The sequence below is a fragment of the Chionomys nivalis genome, chromosome 23 (genome assembly GCF_950005125.1).
Source record: "Chionomys nivalis chromosome 23, mChiNiv1.1, whole genome shotgun sequence".
Classification (NCBI taxonomy): domain Eukaryota; kingdom Metazoa; phylum Chordata; class Mammalia; order Rodentia; family Cricetidae; genus Chionomys; species Chionomys nivalis.
In genome coordinates this window covers 2,135,153-2,153,088 of record NC_080108.1, presented here as the reverse complement: position 1 = coordinate 2,153,088, position 17,936 = coordinate 2,135,153, and the positions used below count along the sequence as shown (strand labels likewise).

The window sequence follows — 17,936 nt, the reverse complement described above, 5'->3', positions numbered from 1 at the left end:
GTATAACCGACAGAAAGGCCCCCCAAGTGTCCTTCTCAGGACTGGGGTCAAGTCTGTCCCTGTCTGGCTGTGTGACAGACGCAGTCTGCCCCTGCCTTCCGTGAACATCTGTTTTCTCAAGCCCCCTCTTTGCAGCAGCACCTGATGTGACCAAGTAGATGCCAAGCTCCAGTCCCACGTAAACCTGGAGTTCTCTCCCTTGTGGCTGTGCCCAACCTTGTACCTGCTTGTATGCTGGCTTCACCCCAGGCAGCAGCACACGGTAGCGCTCCACAAACTCCACAAAGCTGTAGCGGATGGGGTAGCCCGCGCGCCGGATGCGGATAGTCTCCATCATGCCCGAATATCGCAGCTGCCGTACACACAGGTGCCGGTCGAAGAGCTGCCGGGCCAGAACCAAAAGCATCAGGGCGAGGACACTGTTGGGAAGCAAGGCCTGCCCTGCCGTTGACCAGCACAGACAGAAACATACAGAGGCTTCTGGGATTGTGGGGAGCAAAGCCAGGCAGGAGCCCAGGACTGTTGGTCAAACCCAAGTGGCAGCGTGACGTGAAGACCTGGGATTGGACAACCATGTGCTATAGGATCAGATCACAGAAAATGTCTGTGTCCTGATGCACGATTAATAAAAACTCAGAGGTAGAAATTGGGGTTCAACCTGAAGGTCAGAAAAGCAAAGCAGCCGGCCCCTGGCTCTTACCTCGACCTTAGTCCAAAAATGGCAGTCCTGCCTCCAGGAATCTATGACTGAGAGCTGTCTCCTCCCATCTTACATTCCTCTCTAGTTCTGGGATTAAAGTCGTGCACCACTGGGATTAAAGGCATGCATCACCTGGTTTCTATGGCAACTAGTGCGGCTACTGGGATTAAAGGCATGTGTCACCTCTGCCTGGTCTGTAAAGACTGACCAGTGGGGCTGTTTTATTCTCTGATCTTCAGACAAGCTTTATTTATTAAAATACAAATGAAATGTCACCACAGTGTCCCCTGGGAGACACAGGAGGCCTCATGGATACTGAGGGACAGATCTGGAGGCAGGTGAGCATGTGGGAAGGGACAGAATCTTAAAGTCCAAGGCCTGCTGTGGGGAATGTGTAAGGGGCAGTAGAGCCTGGGTCAGGGCACGGTTCAGGCTGCCAGGAGGTGGTACTCCACACAGCCCCAGGCCACCCTTCACGTGGCCCCCATTACAGATCCCTGGTTATTTAAGCAGCTCTCCAGGGGCTGGCTATAGCGCCTTAGGAAGAGCGTGTTCTTTGAATTGTCACATAGAAGCCAATGGATGGCTCAGGGCAGAATTATATCCCAAGTTCAGATGGAAAGAAAATGGGGAAAGTGGACCCAGGGGCTTTCTGGGATCAGGCTAGAGCAGGTAGGGCTACACACATGATGTCATTATCGGCATAGTGGCTGAAGGCAGCGGGAAGCAGCAGACAGAGAGGCAGGTAAGGAGGCCACTAAAAAGGTGGAGACCACAGACCCCAAAAGACCTGGGCTGGGAAAAGTCCCAGGGAGCCAGCCCAGCCTGCATGTCCTGCTCCAGAGGGGGACCCGAATTCCGAAGAGGACAGGACTCACCCACTCTGGGACATGATTTCCTGTGGGGACAGGGTGTGCGGAAGGACAGCTTCCGCGGTCATTTCCTCTCCCTCTGGGCCACTTTCCCCAGCTTTCCCTCCCTCCCTGCCTAAGCCCCACACCCAGCTTCCCCTGGCCCTTTCTCCCTCCTCTGGATAAACAACCCCTCAGGGTCTGCACTGGCCAGGAGCTAGGGCTAGGCAGTCCTTGGGATCTAGGCCCCTCAAAAATCCCTGAGCCCTGATGTGACAACCTCCACTTCCTCATAGGCAGCTTGCTGAAGGGGGCTATTCCCGGCCTGTGGAAGGGCTAACAAATGCTGTCACTCAAACAGAAGGACGAGTCCAGAGGGCCTTCCTGAAGGGGGTGGACACGAACTGACGGGAGGCGCCACGGCAATGAGCCACACTACTATTTACTAAGCACTTAATAGCACCCTGCAAACTTCAGGCAATGATCTCCGGGAAGAGGTGGTTGCTATGACTCCTGTTTTCTCTCTCAAGGAAACTGAGGCACGGGGCGGCAGCGTATGACATATGTACAGTCACTCAGCTGGGAGGTTGCCTTTTACAAGCCCTCTGATCTCCAGAAAGGACAAGACCTTGCACTGCCCACCTATTCCAAGTATGTTGCCCCCCACTTCCCCACCACCTCCCCTCCCCTAAGGCTCACCATGGGCTTCTTGAACTCATTGGGTTTGATGCAACGCACGAAGAAGGGCTGGCAGGCGCCCAGGGTGCGCATCAGCAGCTCCAGCGACCGCTTGAACTGGCTGCTGAGTGTGGGCGAGCGCTTCCTGGTCTCCGCACCCTGTGGCGGGGGACAGACAGTGATGGGAGGGGCCACAGCTTCCCCCTCCCAGCCTCCAGCAGCTAGCTGTTCAGGAGGGAGAAAAGGACCAGGCAAGGCTACCAAGGTCAGAGCCTGGGTATGTGGGTAGCTGGGGATTTCCTGGTCTGGGATGGAGCATGGACCTCAGACACCCACTCCAAGGCCAGCCACTAAAGGGTGCTGAGTCTCCACTGTTACCTAAGTAAAGCAACATTGCCATCTACCCCTCTGACAGGATCAGGGAGGGGGTTCAAGGGCAGTAAGCAACCACCTGGGGTGGTCACTACCCCCCGCTGGGAGCCTGGGGGGAGCCAGCACTGCTCCTGCCCTCCTCTGCTCTGCTGGTGGGATTAGCAGGCAGGCTGGAGGCAGTGTGGGTGACCTGGATAATCCTCCTGCAAAGGCAGGTTGTTGTTCTCCCAGCTGCTGTGCGGGTTCTGCACCCCGTTTATATGGTGCCTCTCAGAACATTGCAAAATAACAGGGAGAAGGGGGACTAGGGAAGACCCCGCAGTCAAGGGAGCAGGAAACGAAGCTTCTGGACCATGGCCAGACTCAGATGAGAGAGAGCATGGGACTACCACATGCTGTTCTCCTGGTCATTTTTGTATGATAATTCATTAGCTAACTTGATTTTATGTAAGATTTTATAGTCTTAGAGTTATAAGTCAATCATATCCTTTAGTATTCAGATCTCTGGGGTGCGGGTGGAGAGATTGCTCAGCAGATGAAAGTGCTCACTGCTCTTGCAAAGATCCCAGGGTCCCACCCAGTACCCACATGGTAGCTCACATCAACCTTTAATACCAGCTCTAGGGACCTGACAGCCTCTGCTGACTCCGAGGGCTCCTGCATACATGTGGTGTATTGACATACACTCTCTCTCTCACACACACACATACATATAAAATAAATACTTTAAGATTTGGGGTGCAGGGGCTGGAGAGATGGCTCAGAGGTTAAGAGCATTGCCTGCTCTTCCAGAGGTCCTGAGTTCAATTGCCAGCAACCACATGGTGGCTCACAACCATCCATAATGGGGTCTGGTGCCCTCTTCTGGCCTGCAGGCATACACACAGACAAAATATTGTATATATAATAAATATTTTAAAAAGATTTGAGGTGCAGAAACGCATGTATGAGGAATTTGGGGGTAACGGCACTTAGCTGGTACTAAATCCAGGTGACATACCGTAGCTTCTAATGAAGCCTGCAGGAAAGCAAATGTTTTGGGGTCTAAAACATGAAGTACTTTTCATCTTAAGTTTCATTGCAAAAATTGCAAAATTTTGTTCAGGGGATTTAGGGATATGGTGACATCTGCTCTGGACCAGCAGTTCTTGATTCAGCAACAGCACATGCCTACAGAGCTCACAGCTCATAAGACAGAGTACACACAATGCACACTATATGCAGATAGTACACACATACCAAGTACACACATCCCACAGTGCACACACACACTAACCATACACACGTGTACATCATACAGCATTATACACAGGGGCAACATCTGAGCATGCAGACCATACATAACACAAACACCCACATGCACACCTACAACATGCACCATATAGCAAACACGACTTGCTCACACCAAGCATGTATATACAACACAAATCACTCACAAATGCATACCCTACAGGACAGTGCAATTAATTCACACACAGCATTCATAACCATCCAGCATAAATGCATACGCATGGCACAAACATGCTAAGACTACAGCGCTCAGCACACTTGCTAGACATATGCCATAAAGCACACAAGGCAACATGTGACATGCATACTCTGAGCACACGTGCCCTCTACCCATCCCCCGCAGCACCTGCACACAGCAAGCACACTACGGCACGTATGCATATATATGACATGCATCCACTAAGAACACACGCCACACTTTCCTCACAGCACACGCCCTGCATGCACATGCATGACATGCACTGGCATGCTCACTCTGTGGCACATGTACACACAGGACATACATGCTGAGAACACATTTGATACTAAACGGGGCACACGTGCTCTTCATGATTCTGTCATCCTGAAGCTGTTTCCTTCTGTCTGTCCTCCTTGTTGGGACCCCATGACAACAGGCTGGGTCTGCCTTGCCTAGTACTATGTCACCAGGGCCTGGGCACACTCACTGCTGTGTGTGCACCGGGACACACGTCAACCCCTTGGCCACCTGTCTTCCACGGTGCATAAACTGTCACCTTTCCAAAGCTGTACAACCAAACCCTTAGGAACTCCCTCCTGCCCCTTCTCTCATATGGGACTAACATGCAGGTCCTTCCCAGGGTCAGATGTCACTCACATTTCCCAGCAGCCGGCTCCAGCCTCAACGTGGCTGGCTCATTTCCCACTTCAGCCTCCTGCCCTGTCACCATGTCCAGCACTAACCACTGATTCACAAAGCAGCGGAGTGGGGGCGAGGCTGGAAAACCAGCCCGCATCGCCCCTCCTCACTCCAAGGAAACCTAAAGGCCCTACAAGGATCCACGATAGCTCCAGGATCTGCTCCAGGAGCCTCTGGTCCCCACCATCTGTTGGCACTCTTTCTGGCACACTGGCCTCCTGGTTCTGCCCAAGGTACACTTGGGACTTTTGCGCATGTACGACCCTCTTCCTGCAAAGTCCCCCAGGGGGAGGGCAGCGCCTTCCCAATAAGGCCTGTCCTGAGCCTCATGAGTGATCCCAGGGCCTGCCACCGCCCCTGTCCTTATCTGTACACCCCCCCCACACACACACACACACAGCATGGCTGCTTTAATCATTTACCGATTCTCTCACTGCTCCCCCTCTGCTTTAATCGTTTACCGATTCTCTCACTGCTCCCCCTCTGCTAGAGCCCAAGACTGAGAACAGGGTTTAGTTTTGTGTCTCTGCATTCACCGCTATGCCCTGGACCTAGGCAATGTGTGGTATATGGAGACACTCAGGAAGCGTTTGTAGGTTGAACGAGTGTGTGCGTGCACGTGGGTGAATGGTGGGCAGTGGGTGAGGAGCGAGGGAGTGCGTGCACGTGGGTGAACAGGTGATTGAGGGTGTGGAGTCTGCTCCCCCAGCCTCGGCCACTGGGTTTTCATCTGGTTCTGTTTTATTCAGGGACAGCCTCCTTCCTGGTGATTCCCAGATCCTGGGATATCTGAGAGTGCTTGGGAGTGAGGTAAAGACTGAAGCCAAGAGTCCAAAGGCTGGCATGAAATGGGGACAAAATGGATCTGAGGGAAGATGAAGCCATCATGGTGTCAGGTGTCTGCCAGTGAGCAGGCACATGGCAGGCAGGAGTGAGCAGCAGTCCTGCAGATATGTCTGGGATGGGACATTCATCTGGTTATACCCCATATGTGGGAAGGTGGCCTTCCTCCCCTTCACTGGTCCCCGAGTCAATAGGTCAGGGCAGGTTGTGAAGCCCTGAATTGCCCTGAGGTAACAGACACAAGAATCCAAGGGTGAGAACTCAGGGACTGGGGACCTTTTCAAGCTTGAGGGATTAGGTTCCTGGAAGCAGACGCTATGGCATCCACCCTGACAGAAGAGCTATAGCTAAGATACTCTCCCGGGCCAATTCCCACAAGGCAGTAGCCAAGCTTCCAGTGCTTGCAGGATCTCTCTTGACCGGGGACATAGCTCACTTGGCACAGTTCCTGCCTTGCAAGCGTGGAGACCTGAGTTCATCCCCCCAAATCCACACACGAAAAGGTAAATTAGACGGAACACCCTTGTAATCCCAGTGCTGGGGAGACAAGACCGGCAAAACAGAACTGGGACTCACTGGTCTGCCTGCCTAACCTACTTGGTGAGTTCCAGGCCAGTGAGAAACCTTGTCTCAAAAAGCAAAATGTATGGCTTCTGAGGAACAATATCCAGGGTGGCCCTCTGATTTACACACACACACCACATGCATGCACGCACACATTCACAGACTCTTTTCTGATGCCTCATGGCAGCTCAGGGCCACATGATTCTAGATGACATAATTGTGTCACATAGGCAGTGGAACCTCTCTCAACACAGGGAAGGGACTTGTCAAAGGTCACAATCACTGCTAGAATGTCTGTTTGTATCATAGCCAGGATAAAACATGCTCGTGTGTGTGTGTGTGTGTGTGTGTGTGTGTGTGTGTGTGATGGGTGCAGGGACCAGTGTCACCCACAGGAGGGAAGATAGCCCCTATAAGACAGGCTTGGTACATAACCCTCCCCGTATCCCCAGGGTGTTGGATCTATCCCAAATAAGAGGTCATCCCTAGGCAGAGAGGAGAGAGGGAACTGGGAAGAGAGAAGCAAGGAGGAGGTGGGACAGTGTGGTAGCTGAGGCTTCTAACACCTTTGTGACTGGAAGCAGCATGGCAGCCAAGTCCGGAGGGGGCAGAGACCAAGGCAGCTATCCTAGCTGAACCCCCTCAAGATGTGTTATTAAGGTGAAGGAAGCCCCCTCCCCTCCTTGACCCCAGTCCTGAATCTGCAGAACAGAAGACCACCTGTGTCTACTGTTAAGTATGTCATCAGAGTCCCAGAGTCCCTAGGGCCCACAGACACAGGATATATAATAACAGACACGAGGCAGAAAAGGCTTAGGGAACCTTCTCCTACCTTCTTGTGGACCTCAGTTTCCCCCTTAAGAAACCGAGATTTCTGCAGCACACACAACTCAAAACCAAAGCCACTCAAAAAACCACTCCACACACACAAACACACACACAAAGCACATTCCCCAAAAGACAAAAAATCCAGCCCCCCTCCCTTGGAGTCAGCCCCATACGGCTGAGCTCTCCCATCACGGTCATCCTGGGCCCCGGGCTGGGGCTTTTACCTTTACGGAAGCCGCTGCCTGGCCGACCGTGCCGGGTGAATAACCACAGAGAAACTATAAGGGGAACCACAGGCAGGTGAGAGGCAGGAGGGGCGTGGGCGAGAGAGCCAGGATGGGGTGGGCCTGGCATAGAGGTCAAGGCTCTGGCCACCTCCCAATCAGCTCAGACTGCACAGGCACCGGAGAAAGGTGGCTCTGCCTTCCCTGCCAACCCCACCCCCACCCCGGGCCCTGGGAAGGAATGAAGGAAAAGCAGAAACTCCAAGTGACCTTTGCTGGACTTCACATAAGGGCAGAGTGGACAGTCCTCCGTATCAGCTCAGGGTTTGGGTGGCCAGCATGCCACACCTGTCCTGTGTCTCCCCTTACATCTAGCACAGGGACCTCCAGGGTAAAGCCAGCTCCAAGTCCCAAGTAACCTCCCACACAGCCCTTCCTTCTCTGAGCCTCATACCCCAGTCATATCCCGGGTCAGTAAAGCAAGACTAGACAGAAGCATTTTGCAGACCTTCCCTTCTGGATGCCCAGCTAAGCCCTGTCCCCTGTTCCTACTCTGAAGTTCAATGGGCTCCATGGATGGACAAGACTCAGGGTGGGGTCTGGATTTGAACCTGGCTCCCAAGGTGAACATCCAACAGCCTTACCATGGCAACGTCAGCCTGGAAAATCTGCTTTATGAACTTGTTCCGGGAAGAGTGGACCAACTGAATGATGTCCCCATGCAGGGTGTCCCGGTTCTTCTCCAGGAAGCCTGGAAGTGACAAAAAGTCATCATGGGGACACTGAGTCTGGAGGGGACATGGGCTTACCAATACCAGAGGAAATGGGGGAGCAATCAATCCCCCAAACACATAGCCCTGCCCACAGGTCTATGTCTCAGGGAGAGAGCAAGGCGACCTTCTGGTCATCCCTAAGCCACTGAGCTTTTAAAAATAAGATGCCAGAGTCCATGATCCCCTGAAAGAGACCACGTGTTGATGCTGTAAGTCACCAGCATGACAACTAAACACCACCACCTCTCGACTAGACAGGGCCGTGTATTTACAGTGTCAACCCTGCCTGTGTTCTGGGACAGGCTCTTACTATCTCCTCCATGTGACGAGGGAGAAAACTGATTTCAGTGAAGCCAGAACAGCAAGCCATGGCAAAGTTAACACTTGAACCCAGGACCCTGGTGCCAACCCAGGGAGGCTCCCCACACCCAGAGGGCAGCCATTCTCGGGGATAGAGAAGCTAGAATGGAGCAGAAGATGAGGTACCCACAGGCTAGAAATGCCTGAGGGGTAGAAAGATTGTCAGGTACAGGACTTGGGCCACCCCTGAGGGCAGATCTCGGGCCTGGTGTCATGGCGATGGAAGAGCAAGTTTTACAATGGCAGGATCTCTTATAGGAGCTATGCCCACCTCGTGTGACATGAAGGTCCCTTTCAAGATTTTGGTGTCCCTGTCTGGGAGGAGAAAGGTAGAACCACGTATATACCCACTGATTTCTGAACCAGTTCATAAGGGAGCCTGCCACATGGCCCTAGACTGCTTTGAATGTCAGGGGGCTTTGGGCCCTGGGTGGGACCCTTCAGGACAATGGGCAGGATGTCAGTATTACACCCACAGTGAATGCCAACTTGGGGCTGGCCTTTCACACCAGGCTGAAAGCAAGACTCTCTGCAGGAAAGCTTCAAAGCTGCAGAGATTGCAGGACTGCAGGTAGGGTGAGCTGGGTTTTCACCCCTACTTAATTTCCAGCCTCTCCCCCCCCCCCTCTCTCTCATACAGGGTTCCTCTGTATAGCCCTGGTTGTCCTAGAACTCACTCTGTAAACCAGGCTGGCCTCAAACTCACAGAGATCCACCTGCCTCCACCTCCCAAATGCAGGGATTAAAGGCGTGCAGCACCAATGCTCACGTCAGCATTTTTTAAAGATTTGCTTTTAAGACAGATTGTGGATCTGGCTAGTTCAGAACTCACAGAGATCCCTCTGTCTCTATTCTTTCTACTCTACTCCCTTCTGAGTTCAACACCACACCCAGCAAGATTTATCCTTCTGTATGTCTATGACATGTGAGGGTGGGTAGCACAGAGGGCATTGGATCCCTTAGAGCTGGAGCCACAGGCAATTGTGAACCACCTAACTTGAGCTCAGGTCCTCTGGAAGAGCACTTAACTACTGAGTCATCTCTCTGACTTTCAGCTTTAAGTGAGCCAGCTGCATGCCCTTGGGATGGGCTGGGAGGGGGAAGATGTCTAGCCGTCCCCTCCAGTGCTGTAGGCTATAGGATGGGGAAGATGTCTAGACGTCCCCTCCAGTGCTGCAGGCTATAGGATGGGGAAGATGTCTAGCCGTCCCCTCCAGTGCTGTAGGCTATAGGATGGGGAAGATGTCTAGATGTCCCCTCCAGTGCTGCAGGCTATAGGATGGGGAAGATGTCTAGACGTCCCCTCCAGTGCTGCAGGCTATAGGATGGGGAAGATGTCTAGCCGTCCCCTCCAGTGCTGTAGGCTATAGGATGGGGAAGATGTCTAGATGTCCCCTCCAGTGCTGCAGGCTATAGGATGGGGAAGATGTCTAGACATCCCCTCCAGTGCCATAGGCTATAGGATGGGGAAGATGTCTAGCCGTCCCCTCCAGTGCCATAGGCTATAGGATGGGGAAGATGTCTAGACGTCCCCTCCAGTGCTGTAGGCTATAGGATGGGGAAGATGTCTAGACGTCCCCTCCAGTTCTGTAGGCTATAGGATGGGGAAGATGTCTAGGCGTCCCCTCCAGTGCCATAGGCTATAGGATGGGGAAGATGTCTAGGCGTCCCCTCCAGTGCCATAGGCTATAGGATGGGGAAGATGTCTAGGCGTCCCCTCCAGTGCCATAGGCTATAGGATGGGGAAGATGTCTAGCCGTCCCCTCCAGTGCTGCAGGCTATATCAGGTCACAGAACAGCTTAGTTCCCTTCTGAGCTGGAGTTTCCCCATTACACAAAAGAGCACAGAATCCCTCCCGTGAGCAGGAACTCACATAGACCCCACACCCACAGCCTCATCCATGTTCCCATCGGCACATGAAGAAGAACACAGTATGGTATATCACGTGGCAGAATAGTAGTCAGCCATGAAAATGAAGGAAATTGACCCATGCCACAACGTGGATGAGCCCGGATGGAACTGTGGTCAGCCAGGTAAGCCAGACTCTAAGAGACAGATCATGTGACTCCACTTGCACGAGGTACCTAGGTGGCAAGGTCATAGCAACAGAAGGGAGAATGGAGGTGTTGGGCCAGGTGGTGAAGGATGGGGTTACTGATGGTGGACTGACCTCTGTGTGGAGTCATGGAAAGCTCCGGAAAGGGTGGTGGTGAAGACTCTCAGCGTTGTAAATGTGTGTCGTGGCACTGAATTAAAGTGTTAGGTGGTTATAGGGGTAAATTTGCATTGTGGATGCTTTTGCCGCAATTAAATGTGTGTGTAGTTTTTTTTAATTCAACATCTGAAGGACTGGGGATGTAGCTCAGGGGTGGAGTACTTGATTAGCGTAGTTTTGACCCCCAGTATCATAAGAAAACAAAAACAAGCCCAGAATTCAGGAGGCAGAGGCAAGTGGATCTCTGTGCTCCACATCAGCCTGGACTACATAGTGAGTTCCAGCTGGGGCTCCATAGTGAGATCTTGTCTTTTTTTTTTCTCTTTCCGAAATAAAGCAAAAAGCAAAGCCCTGGATGGCATGCTGCCTGTGGCCCCTTCTGTCCCCTCTGACCTCTGCGCCATGTGGTCTCACTCCTAGCCTAGGGAGAGGGACGGTTGGAGCACAGGCAGAAAGACGGACACACACACACACCCATACCTTGAGTCTCGTAATAGACAATTCCCGCAAAGTGGTTGATCCCAAACTGGGTGTCATGGCTGTTCTTGGGCGGCACGTAGTTGGCGTTGAGCCTGTGTTGCGAATTCAGCTTATGCAGCATGGTAGCATCCGTGCCCTGAGGAAGCAAAGGAGTCACTGCCAAGACGCTGCCGTCCAGTGGCTGCCTACCATCTTTCTCAGTAGCTGCCCCTGCCATCCCTCCCCCCCACACACACAGGCTCTCCCAGCCTCCATGCCCATCTGTGAAGTGGGTGAACTGGAACCGCTCATCACTGAATGCACATCCCAGTCTATACCAGCTAGTTCCCATGATGCAAATCCTTGGACAGCTAACGCTGGAGGACGTCGGGAACCCAGGAGTTCAAGGCCAGCATGGCCAACAGCAAGGCTCTAATCTCAATGTCTTTCCCCGAGGGCAATCCTATGTTCCCATCATAATCCATCATGAGCATCTATCCTGAACCAGCTGTGAAATTAGATCTCCACGGTTTGGCCCAGGGCCCAGTAGAACGCAGGCGACCCCTGCTCACCGCATCCACACCCTGGAACCAGCCCGAGGCACCTGAACAAGCTCTCGTTGCTTGTCCCGGGTTGCAGATGGGGAAACTGAGGGTTGGCGCACCCACCTTGGGGAACTTGCTCTCCTCATCAATGAGGGAGATGACGTTCATCGGCCGGTTGGCGATCATGTCGAGCGCATCCTGGTTGTCAGTGAACTCAATGTGCAGCCAGTCGATGCTCTCCAGGTCGTACTCTTCCTGCTCCAGCTTGAACACGTGCCGCACGAAGAACTGCTGCAGGTGCTCATTGGCAAAGTTAATGCAGAGCTGCTCAAAGCTACGAAGGGCAGAGGGCGTGGACATGTGGTCCCCCCATCACCCAGACCCGGCCCTGTCTCTACTGTGTGACCTCAGGCACAAAGCTCCCATTGGGTGGGCTGGGGTGGGCATGTCAAGTTCAACCCCCTATGCAGAAGACTCTGGGAACTGGCAAGGGCAAAGGACATTCCCGAGGTCACCGAGCATCAGAGGAGAGGTTGGCTAGAGCTAGGCCCAGGGCTCTTTCCTTGAGTGACCAGGACCCACCTAGGGCCCATCAATAAGGGGAAAGAGTCAGAACACTGGGAAGGTGGATCATAGGGAGATAACAGAATCAATGAGAGGCCAAGACTGGCAAGCCCTGATTTCAGCGCAACTGAGCGGCAGCCTCAACTCTCTTATTCAGTATGGCAGTCTGGGGGATGCTGTGACATCCTGCATTGCAAAAATTGAAGTGACTATGGCCAAAAGCTCAGAGACCAGAGACCACCTCCCAAGTACCCAGGACAGCGTAAGCATCTTCAGTATCCAGCTGGGCTAGCCTTAGCTGAGCTGGGGCTGGCTATGAACGGGATCTCCAGGATGACGAAAGGCAAGTTTCTCAAGCTTGGGGGTGCTCTTGGAGGCGGATGAATGAGCCTAAACAAAGAGGCATGGCATTTCCCAGGTGTGGGATCACCCGCACTACCTGTTCACAGCGAAGTTCTCAAACCCGAAGATGTCCAGGAGGCCGATGGACCGGCGAGAGTTCTTCACTTCCTGGGAGGGAGGTTTGTAGATGGCAGCATTGATCTTGTCCACAATCCACACGAAGAGCCGCCCATAGATGCCCTGAAAGATACCCATCAACCGTGGGGTAAGACAGACCCTTCCCCCATTTCTAGACCCTTTGGATCCTGGTTCCAGCCTTACCCACGCTATTAGTGCCCCCAAGTCTTCACTGGGCTGTCCCTGCTACCTCACATACACTCATGACTCAGGAACTCATTTGATCCCTTAAAGCTTCCCCGACCCTGAAGGGGGTCACTTTGGGGTCCAGTGACTTCACTTGTGTGTATGTATCCCCATCCTCTGAATACCTTGAAGGTCCAGAGTTTGGCACAGGGCTGGCATAGACTGGGAACTTTGTGATTGGCAAGCACATGGGTATAGCAATATGAGGGTTGGAATCCTCCACCCAGCCAGACCTCATGAGACCTAAGAGGTCTGGTCCTAGCTGAGGACAGCTGATCAAATCGAGTCCGGGGGCATCCCTGTGGAGCACAGAGCCAACTTCTGTGGAATGCCTGGCCTTTGGGCTCAGAAGACAACAGAGGGAACTTGGACACTAGAGAGTCAGAGACTCCAGCTGCGCAGGGGCTGCCGAAGCAAGGGCCAGCTTGGAAACACCTCAAACTCCTGAGGGGCAGAGAGAACAGAGACACACCACTCACCCACCTTGACAAAGGCGTCCCGCACATCCAGCGCCTGCTCCCTGCTGAGGGGGGTGGACACTGTCTCCCCACGGGTGATGAGGGTGCGGCTGGTGAGGCAGCTCATCAGGTCCGGGGGGTTCACCTAGAGCAAGCGCCCAGGTGTTGGCCCAGCCCCACCCTGACTGACTTTCATCCCAGTTGGCTCCCTTCCCCATCTCTTCCCAGGTATTGCAGGGCCCCGGCCCAGGCCACCCACTGTAGGGACAGAGGCCCAGGACCACACACAGCTGTCCCCTGACTGAACAGAACTTTCCTGTCCGAGGGTACCACAGCCGATTTCCACCTCAGTCCGACTGAGTCAGAAACTGACCTCAGAGAGAGAGAGAGAGAGAGAGAGAGAGAGAGAGAGAGAGAGAGAGAGAGAGAGAGAGAGAGAAGGCTAGCACTGACCTCGAGCAGAGAAGCAGCTGTGGCTAGTGACGGGGAAAAGAGGACCTCACAGGCATCCAAGTTTTCAAATGTCCGGGCTGCCAGCAGAAAGGGACACAGTGTCAGGAAGGGAGGAACAGGGGCAGGGAGACTCTGAGGAGGAGCAGGCGGCCATGTCTATTCCCTGGGACCTGCCCTGTCCACAGAGAGCACCATCAGCGTGGCCAATGTACATCTGATTAATATTCTCATGACACATTCTCATGGTGGGCATCCTGAGAGTAGTATTAGCCTGGGATTGTCTTAGTTGTGGGGACATTCATTCACTACATGAACTTCCCAGAGTCCTCTGCTCTGCCAGAACCCATGCCGGGCACCAGTGAGAAGGCAGAATGGAACCTGTGCCTTCTTCCAAATGACCACCTCCCACTCTAGGATACAGTGGTGCCAAATAAGTGCACATGCTCTGCTTTGTCTCATCCCTTACAGACTGCCGTTTGGTCATTCACACCACAGCATGAACCCAAAGATTTACCCTCTCTTGGGGACACCTCACCTTAAGAAACCAAATGGGGAAAGGATCTTAAAGGGTCCCAGTCAGCTCCGAACACCTTACCTCTGTGGTCAGACTGTCACACAGTGTACCACCCCTGAGGCTGACATCAGGTTGGCATCCCTCCCAGCCTGCATCTCAGATGATACCGCCATGGCAGATAGCGCTGCCAGCACCCAGAAGCCAGGCTACCTGAGTGGGGTGTGTCACTGTGGCGCAGGGCACCGTGGGGCCTCACCCTCATACTGCAGGTTGCCCATGTGTAGGATGGCAGCCAGAAGCTTCGATATCTCCCAATTCTCCGTGTCTGTGAACATGAGAACCTTCATGGCTGAGCGGATGTTGGCGTACTCCTGACTGTCCACCCGGCCCTCACAGGTGATGCAGTTACCCTGGGGGTGGGGCATAAAAGAGGAGGATGGGAGGATGTAGGGGAGGCCAGGCAGGCAATGCTGCCAGGATATCTAGGCCACTCCTGTGGGCTTCTCCAGGGCACCCTGCTGTGAGTAAACTGGGCACTGACACCAGGTCTGCTCCATTAGCCACTTCCATCACAGCTCTCAGTATCAATGCCTCACCAGGCTCCACACAGCCCCAGGGTGCCCGCTCTTCAGGGAGCTCCTATTAACTGTAACCATGTGTGAATCATAGAGAACTATAGACACAGCCTGCTCACTGGTATATATATATGTGTGTGTGTGTGTGTCAGAGTACGCCATTCAGCTAGTTACAGAAGTTTAGACTGTCTCACCCACAGCACCTCAACACCTTTAAATCCTGGGCAGACTCTCTCCAAGGAGGTAACGTAGAATTCTCAACCTCGCTGCTGTGTGCCCAGCCTCTAGAGTTCTCAACCTTCTTAATGCTGCGACACTTTAATACAGTTCCTTATGTTGTGATGACCCCCCCAACCATAAAATTATTTACGTAACTGTCCTTCATGTATGTAATTTTGCTACAGGGGTACAGGCCCCAGTAACCAGCTCCCACAATTTTAGAAGGCCCAGCCTAACAAGTGTGAGCAGGTCCATGCACTTAGATCTGTGGCTCCTGTGTGTTGTGTCCCCACGTCCCATGTTAACCACGAGAAAAGTGTCTGTGGTAAGAAGTCACTAGGGCCATGTGCCCAACTGAGGTGGGCACTTTAAAGCACAAATAAACTTTAAAGTGTCCCAAGGCTGGGACAGAATCACACTGGTGAATGTGGTCTTGTCTACTTGACAGACAGGTATTTAGCCCAGGTGTCACCTGGGACTCACCATGGCCAAGTAGTTGTAGTCAGCAGCCTGGCCTAGGCCCAGTTTCTTCTTCTGCTCCTCATTCATACCCTCCAGCATACAGTAGAACACGTGGTAGTTCCTCTCATCAGGGGCCTGGAGATGGACATGCGTATGGGGACCAGAGAACACACAAGGGCAGGAATTCCACAGGGGACCTTAGACACTTCGGGAAGCAGATAGGGCATCATGATAAAGGCTGACTCAGACCATGTAGACAGGGGTGCCCACCTACCCAAGGTAGGGACTACCCACCCTAGAAGCCAGGGCTCACCTGGCGGCAGACTCGTGATTTCTCCAGCAGGTACTGCTCGATTTTGGCGCCCTCGATGGCACCACGCTTGTTAAAGTGGATGTCAACGTACTTGCCAAAGCGGCTGGAGTTGTCGTTGCGGATGGTCTTGGCATTCCCAAACGCTGCAGAGCGATAGAGAGTATAGGTGAGACTGGAGGGACCCCAGTGCCAGTGCCGGACTCACCCTCAAAGCCTGGCCCTACCTTCCAGGATGGGAGTGGCCTCCAGCACCTGCTGCTCAATCCAGGAGTGCTGTCCGCTGATGGCCGCCAGGAACTGCAGGATCAGCTTTGTGCTCTCGGTCTTTCCTGCTCCTGACTCCCCACTGCAGAGGGTAAGGGCAGCAGGACAGGCCTCAGTCCTGGCTGTCCCTTTAGCTGCTGTGTCTCACTACAGGCTGATGGTCTGGTCCTCAGGGAGCACAGAGCTCTGCCCCATCCAACACCTACTGGTCCTAAACATGACCGGTGGGAACTGCTCAACTGATACTTTGGCCTCTTGTTTTGCCCAAGAGAAAACAGGAGACAGATTTCAACTGACTGTAGCTTTAACAGGAATCTTAGGAAACAATGTTGCCCTCAAAAGCTAACATCAGCCCATGTCCTGTTAAGCAAAAATGTAAGGGTGACTCTATACACCATGACACAGAAGGCACAACCAGCTCCTGAGGAGCATCGTGGCCTTCCAACCATGGAACAGTCTCTAGTGTAGTCACAGGAGGGCAGAGAGCTGGGGCTCATACCGGGAGTGGGGCTGTGCTGCCCACCTGATGATACAGCACTGGTCCCGGCTGTTGCGTTTCATGTTGAAGTAGCAGTTGTCGGCAATGGCGAAGATGTGGGGGGGCATCTCCCCTATCTTCTTGTTGGTGTACTGGCGGATGTGCTCTGGCGAGTAGATGGAGAGCAGCTGGTAGGGGTTCACAGCTACCAAGATGGAACCCGTGTATGTCTGCAAGCAGCAAGGGACAGGAGTTTACACTGTCAGGCGGCAGGGGTGGGAGGAGGGGGATCTCTACCCTGTGCGACTCTGGAGTCCACAGACATGGCAGGAATCAAGAGGGCCTCAGACTGGCTTTGGGTCTGGCTCAGAGACATTTGATGAAGGGAGGAGGGGCCAGCAGGAGATCCCTAAGCCTGGGTTGTATCATCCGATCTGTAAAAAGGATGAATCATAACTGTCTGTGTGAAGATGCATTAGATACTGTATTTTCAGATTCAAAGCACCGGGCAGGGACAACTCAAATACTGGCTCCATCCTTTGGCCCCAATCTTTGCACCTAAGACTTTTAAAGCAAAATTCAAAAGCATTGTTTGTAATAGCCAGAACCTGGAAACAACCTAGATGCCCTTCAATGGAAGAATGGATGAAGAAAGTATGGAATATATACATATTAGAGTACTACTCAGCAGTAAAAAACAATGACTTCTTGAATTTTGCATACAAATGGACGGAAATAGAAAACACTATCCTGAGTGAGGTAAGCCAGACCCAAAAAGAGGAACATGGGATGTACTCACTCATATTTGGTTTCTAGCCATAAATAAAGGACATTGAGCCTATAATTCGTGATCCTAGAGAAGCTAAATAAGAAGGTGAACCCAAAGAAAAACATATAGGCATCCTCCTGAATATTAGGCGATGAAAGGAGACAGAGACAGAGACCCACATTGGAGCACCGGACTGAAATCTCAAGGTCCAAATCAGGAGCAGAAAGAGAGAGGGCACGAGCAAGGAACTCAGGACTGTGAGGGGTGCACCCACACACTGAGACAATGGGGATGTTCTATTGGGAACTCACCAAGGCCAGCTGGCCTGGGTCTGAAAAAGCATGGGATAAAACTGGACTCGCTGAACGTAGCGGACAATGAGGACTACTGAGAACTCAAGAACAATGGCAATGGGTTTTTGATCCTACTGCACGTACTGGCTTTGTGGGAGCCTAGGCAGTTTGGATGCTCACCTTACTAGACCGGGATGGAGGTGGGTGGTCCCTTGGAACCCTGATTGCTCTTAGCTTTTAGGGCTGACGAGGGAGGGGGACTTGATTGGGGGAGGGGGAGGGAAATGGG

The 17,936-nt window shown here is 52.9% G+C and overlaps 1 protein-coding gene across 1 annotated transcript in view; it reads right to left on the bottom strand.

Moving 5' to 3' along the window:
- Myo7a (myosin VIIA) overlaps nt 1-17,936 on the bottom strand; it is a 61,630-nt gene that overhangs the window by 31,755 nt on the left and 11,939 nt on the right. Inside the window, exons 4-16 of the mRNA XM_057756638.1 lie at nt 16,631-16,815; nt 16,068-16,189; nt 15,844-15,986; nt 15,552-15,665; nt 14,531-14,684; nt 13,761-13,837; nt 13,333-13,452; nt 12,584-12,726; nt 11,704-11,914; nt 11,057-11,192; nt 7,872-7,978; nt 2,251-2,388; nt 224-382 (exon numbers count right to left, since the gene is read on the bottom strand). Of these exons, the coding sequence (XP_057612621.1) occupies nt 224-382; nt 2,251-2,388; nt 7,872-7,978; nt 11,057-11,192; nt 11,704-11,914; nt 12,584-12,726; nt 13,333-13,452; nt 13,761-13,837; nt 14,531-14,684; nt 15,552-15,665; nt 15,844-15,986; nt 16,068-16,189; nt 16,631-16,815 (1,809 nt within the window). The remainder of the gene's footprint in view (nt 1-223; nt 383-2,250; nt 2,389-7,871; nt 7,979-11,056; nt 11,193-11,703; nt 11,915-12,583; nt 12,727-13,332; nt 13,453-13,760; nt 13,838-14,530; nt 14,685-15,551; nt 15,666-15,843; nt 15,987-16,067; nt 16,190-16,630; nt 16,816-17,936) is intronic.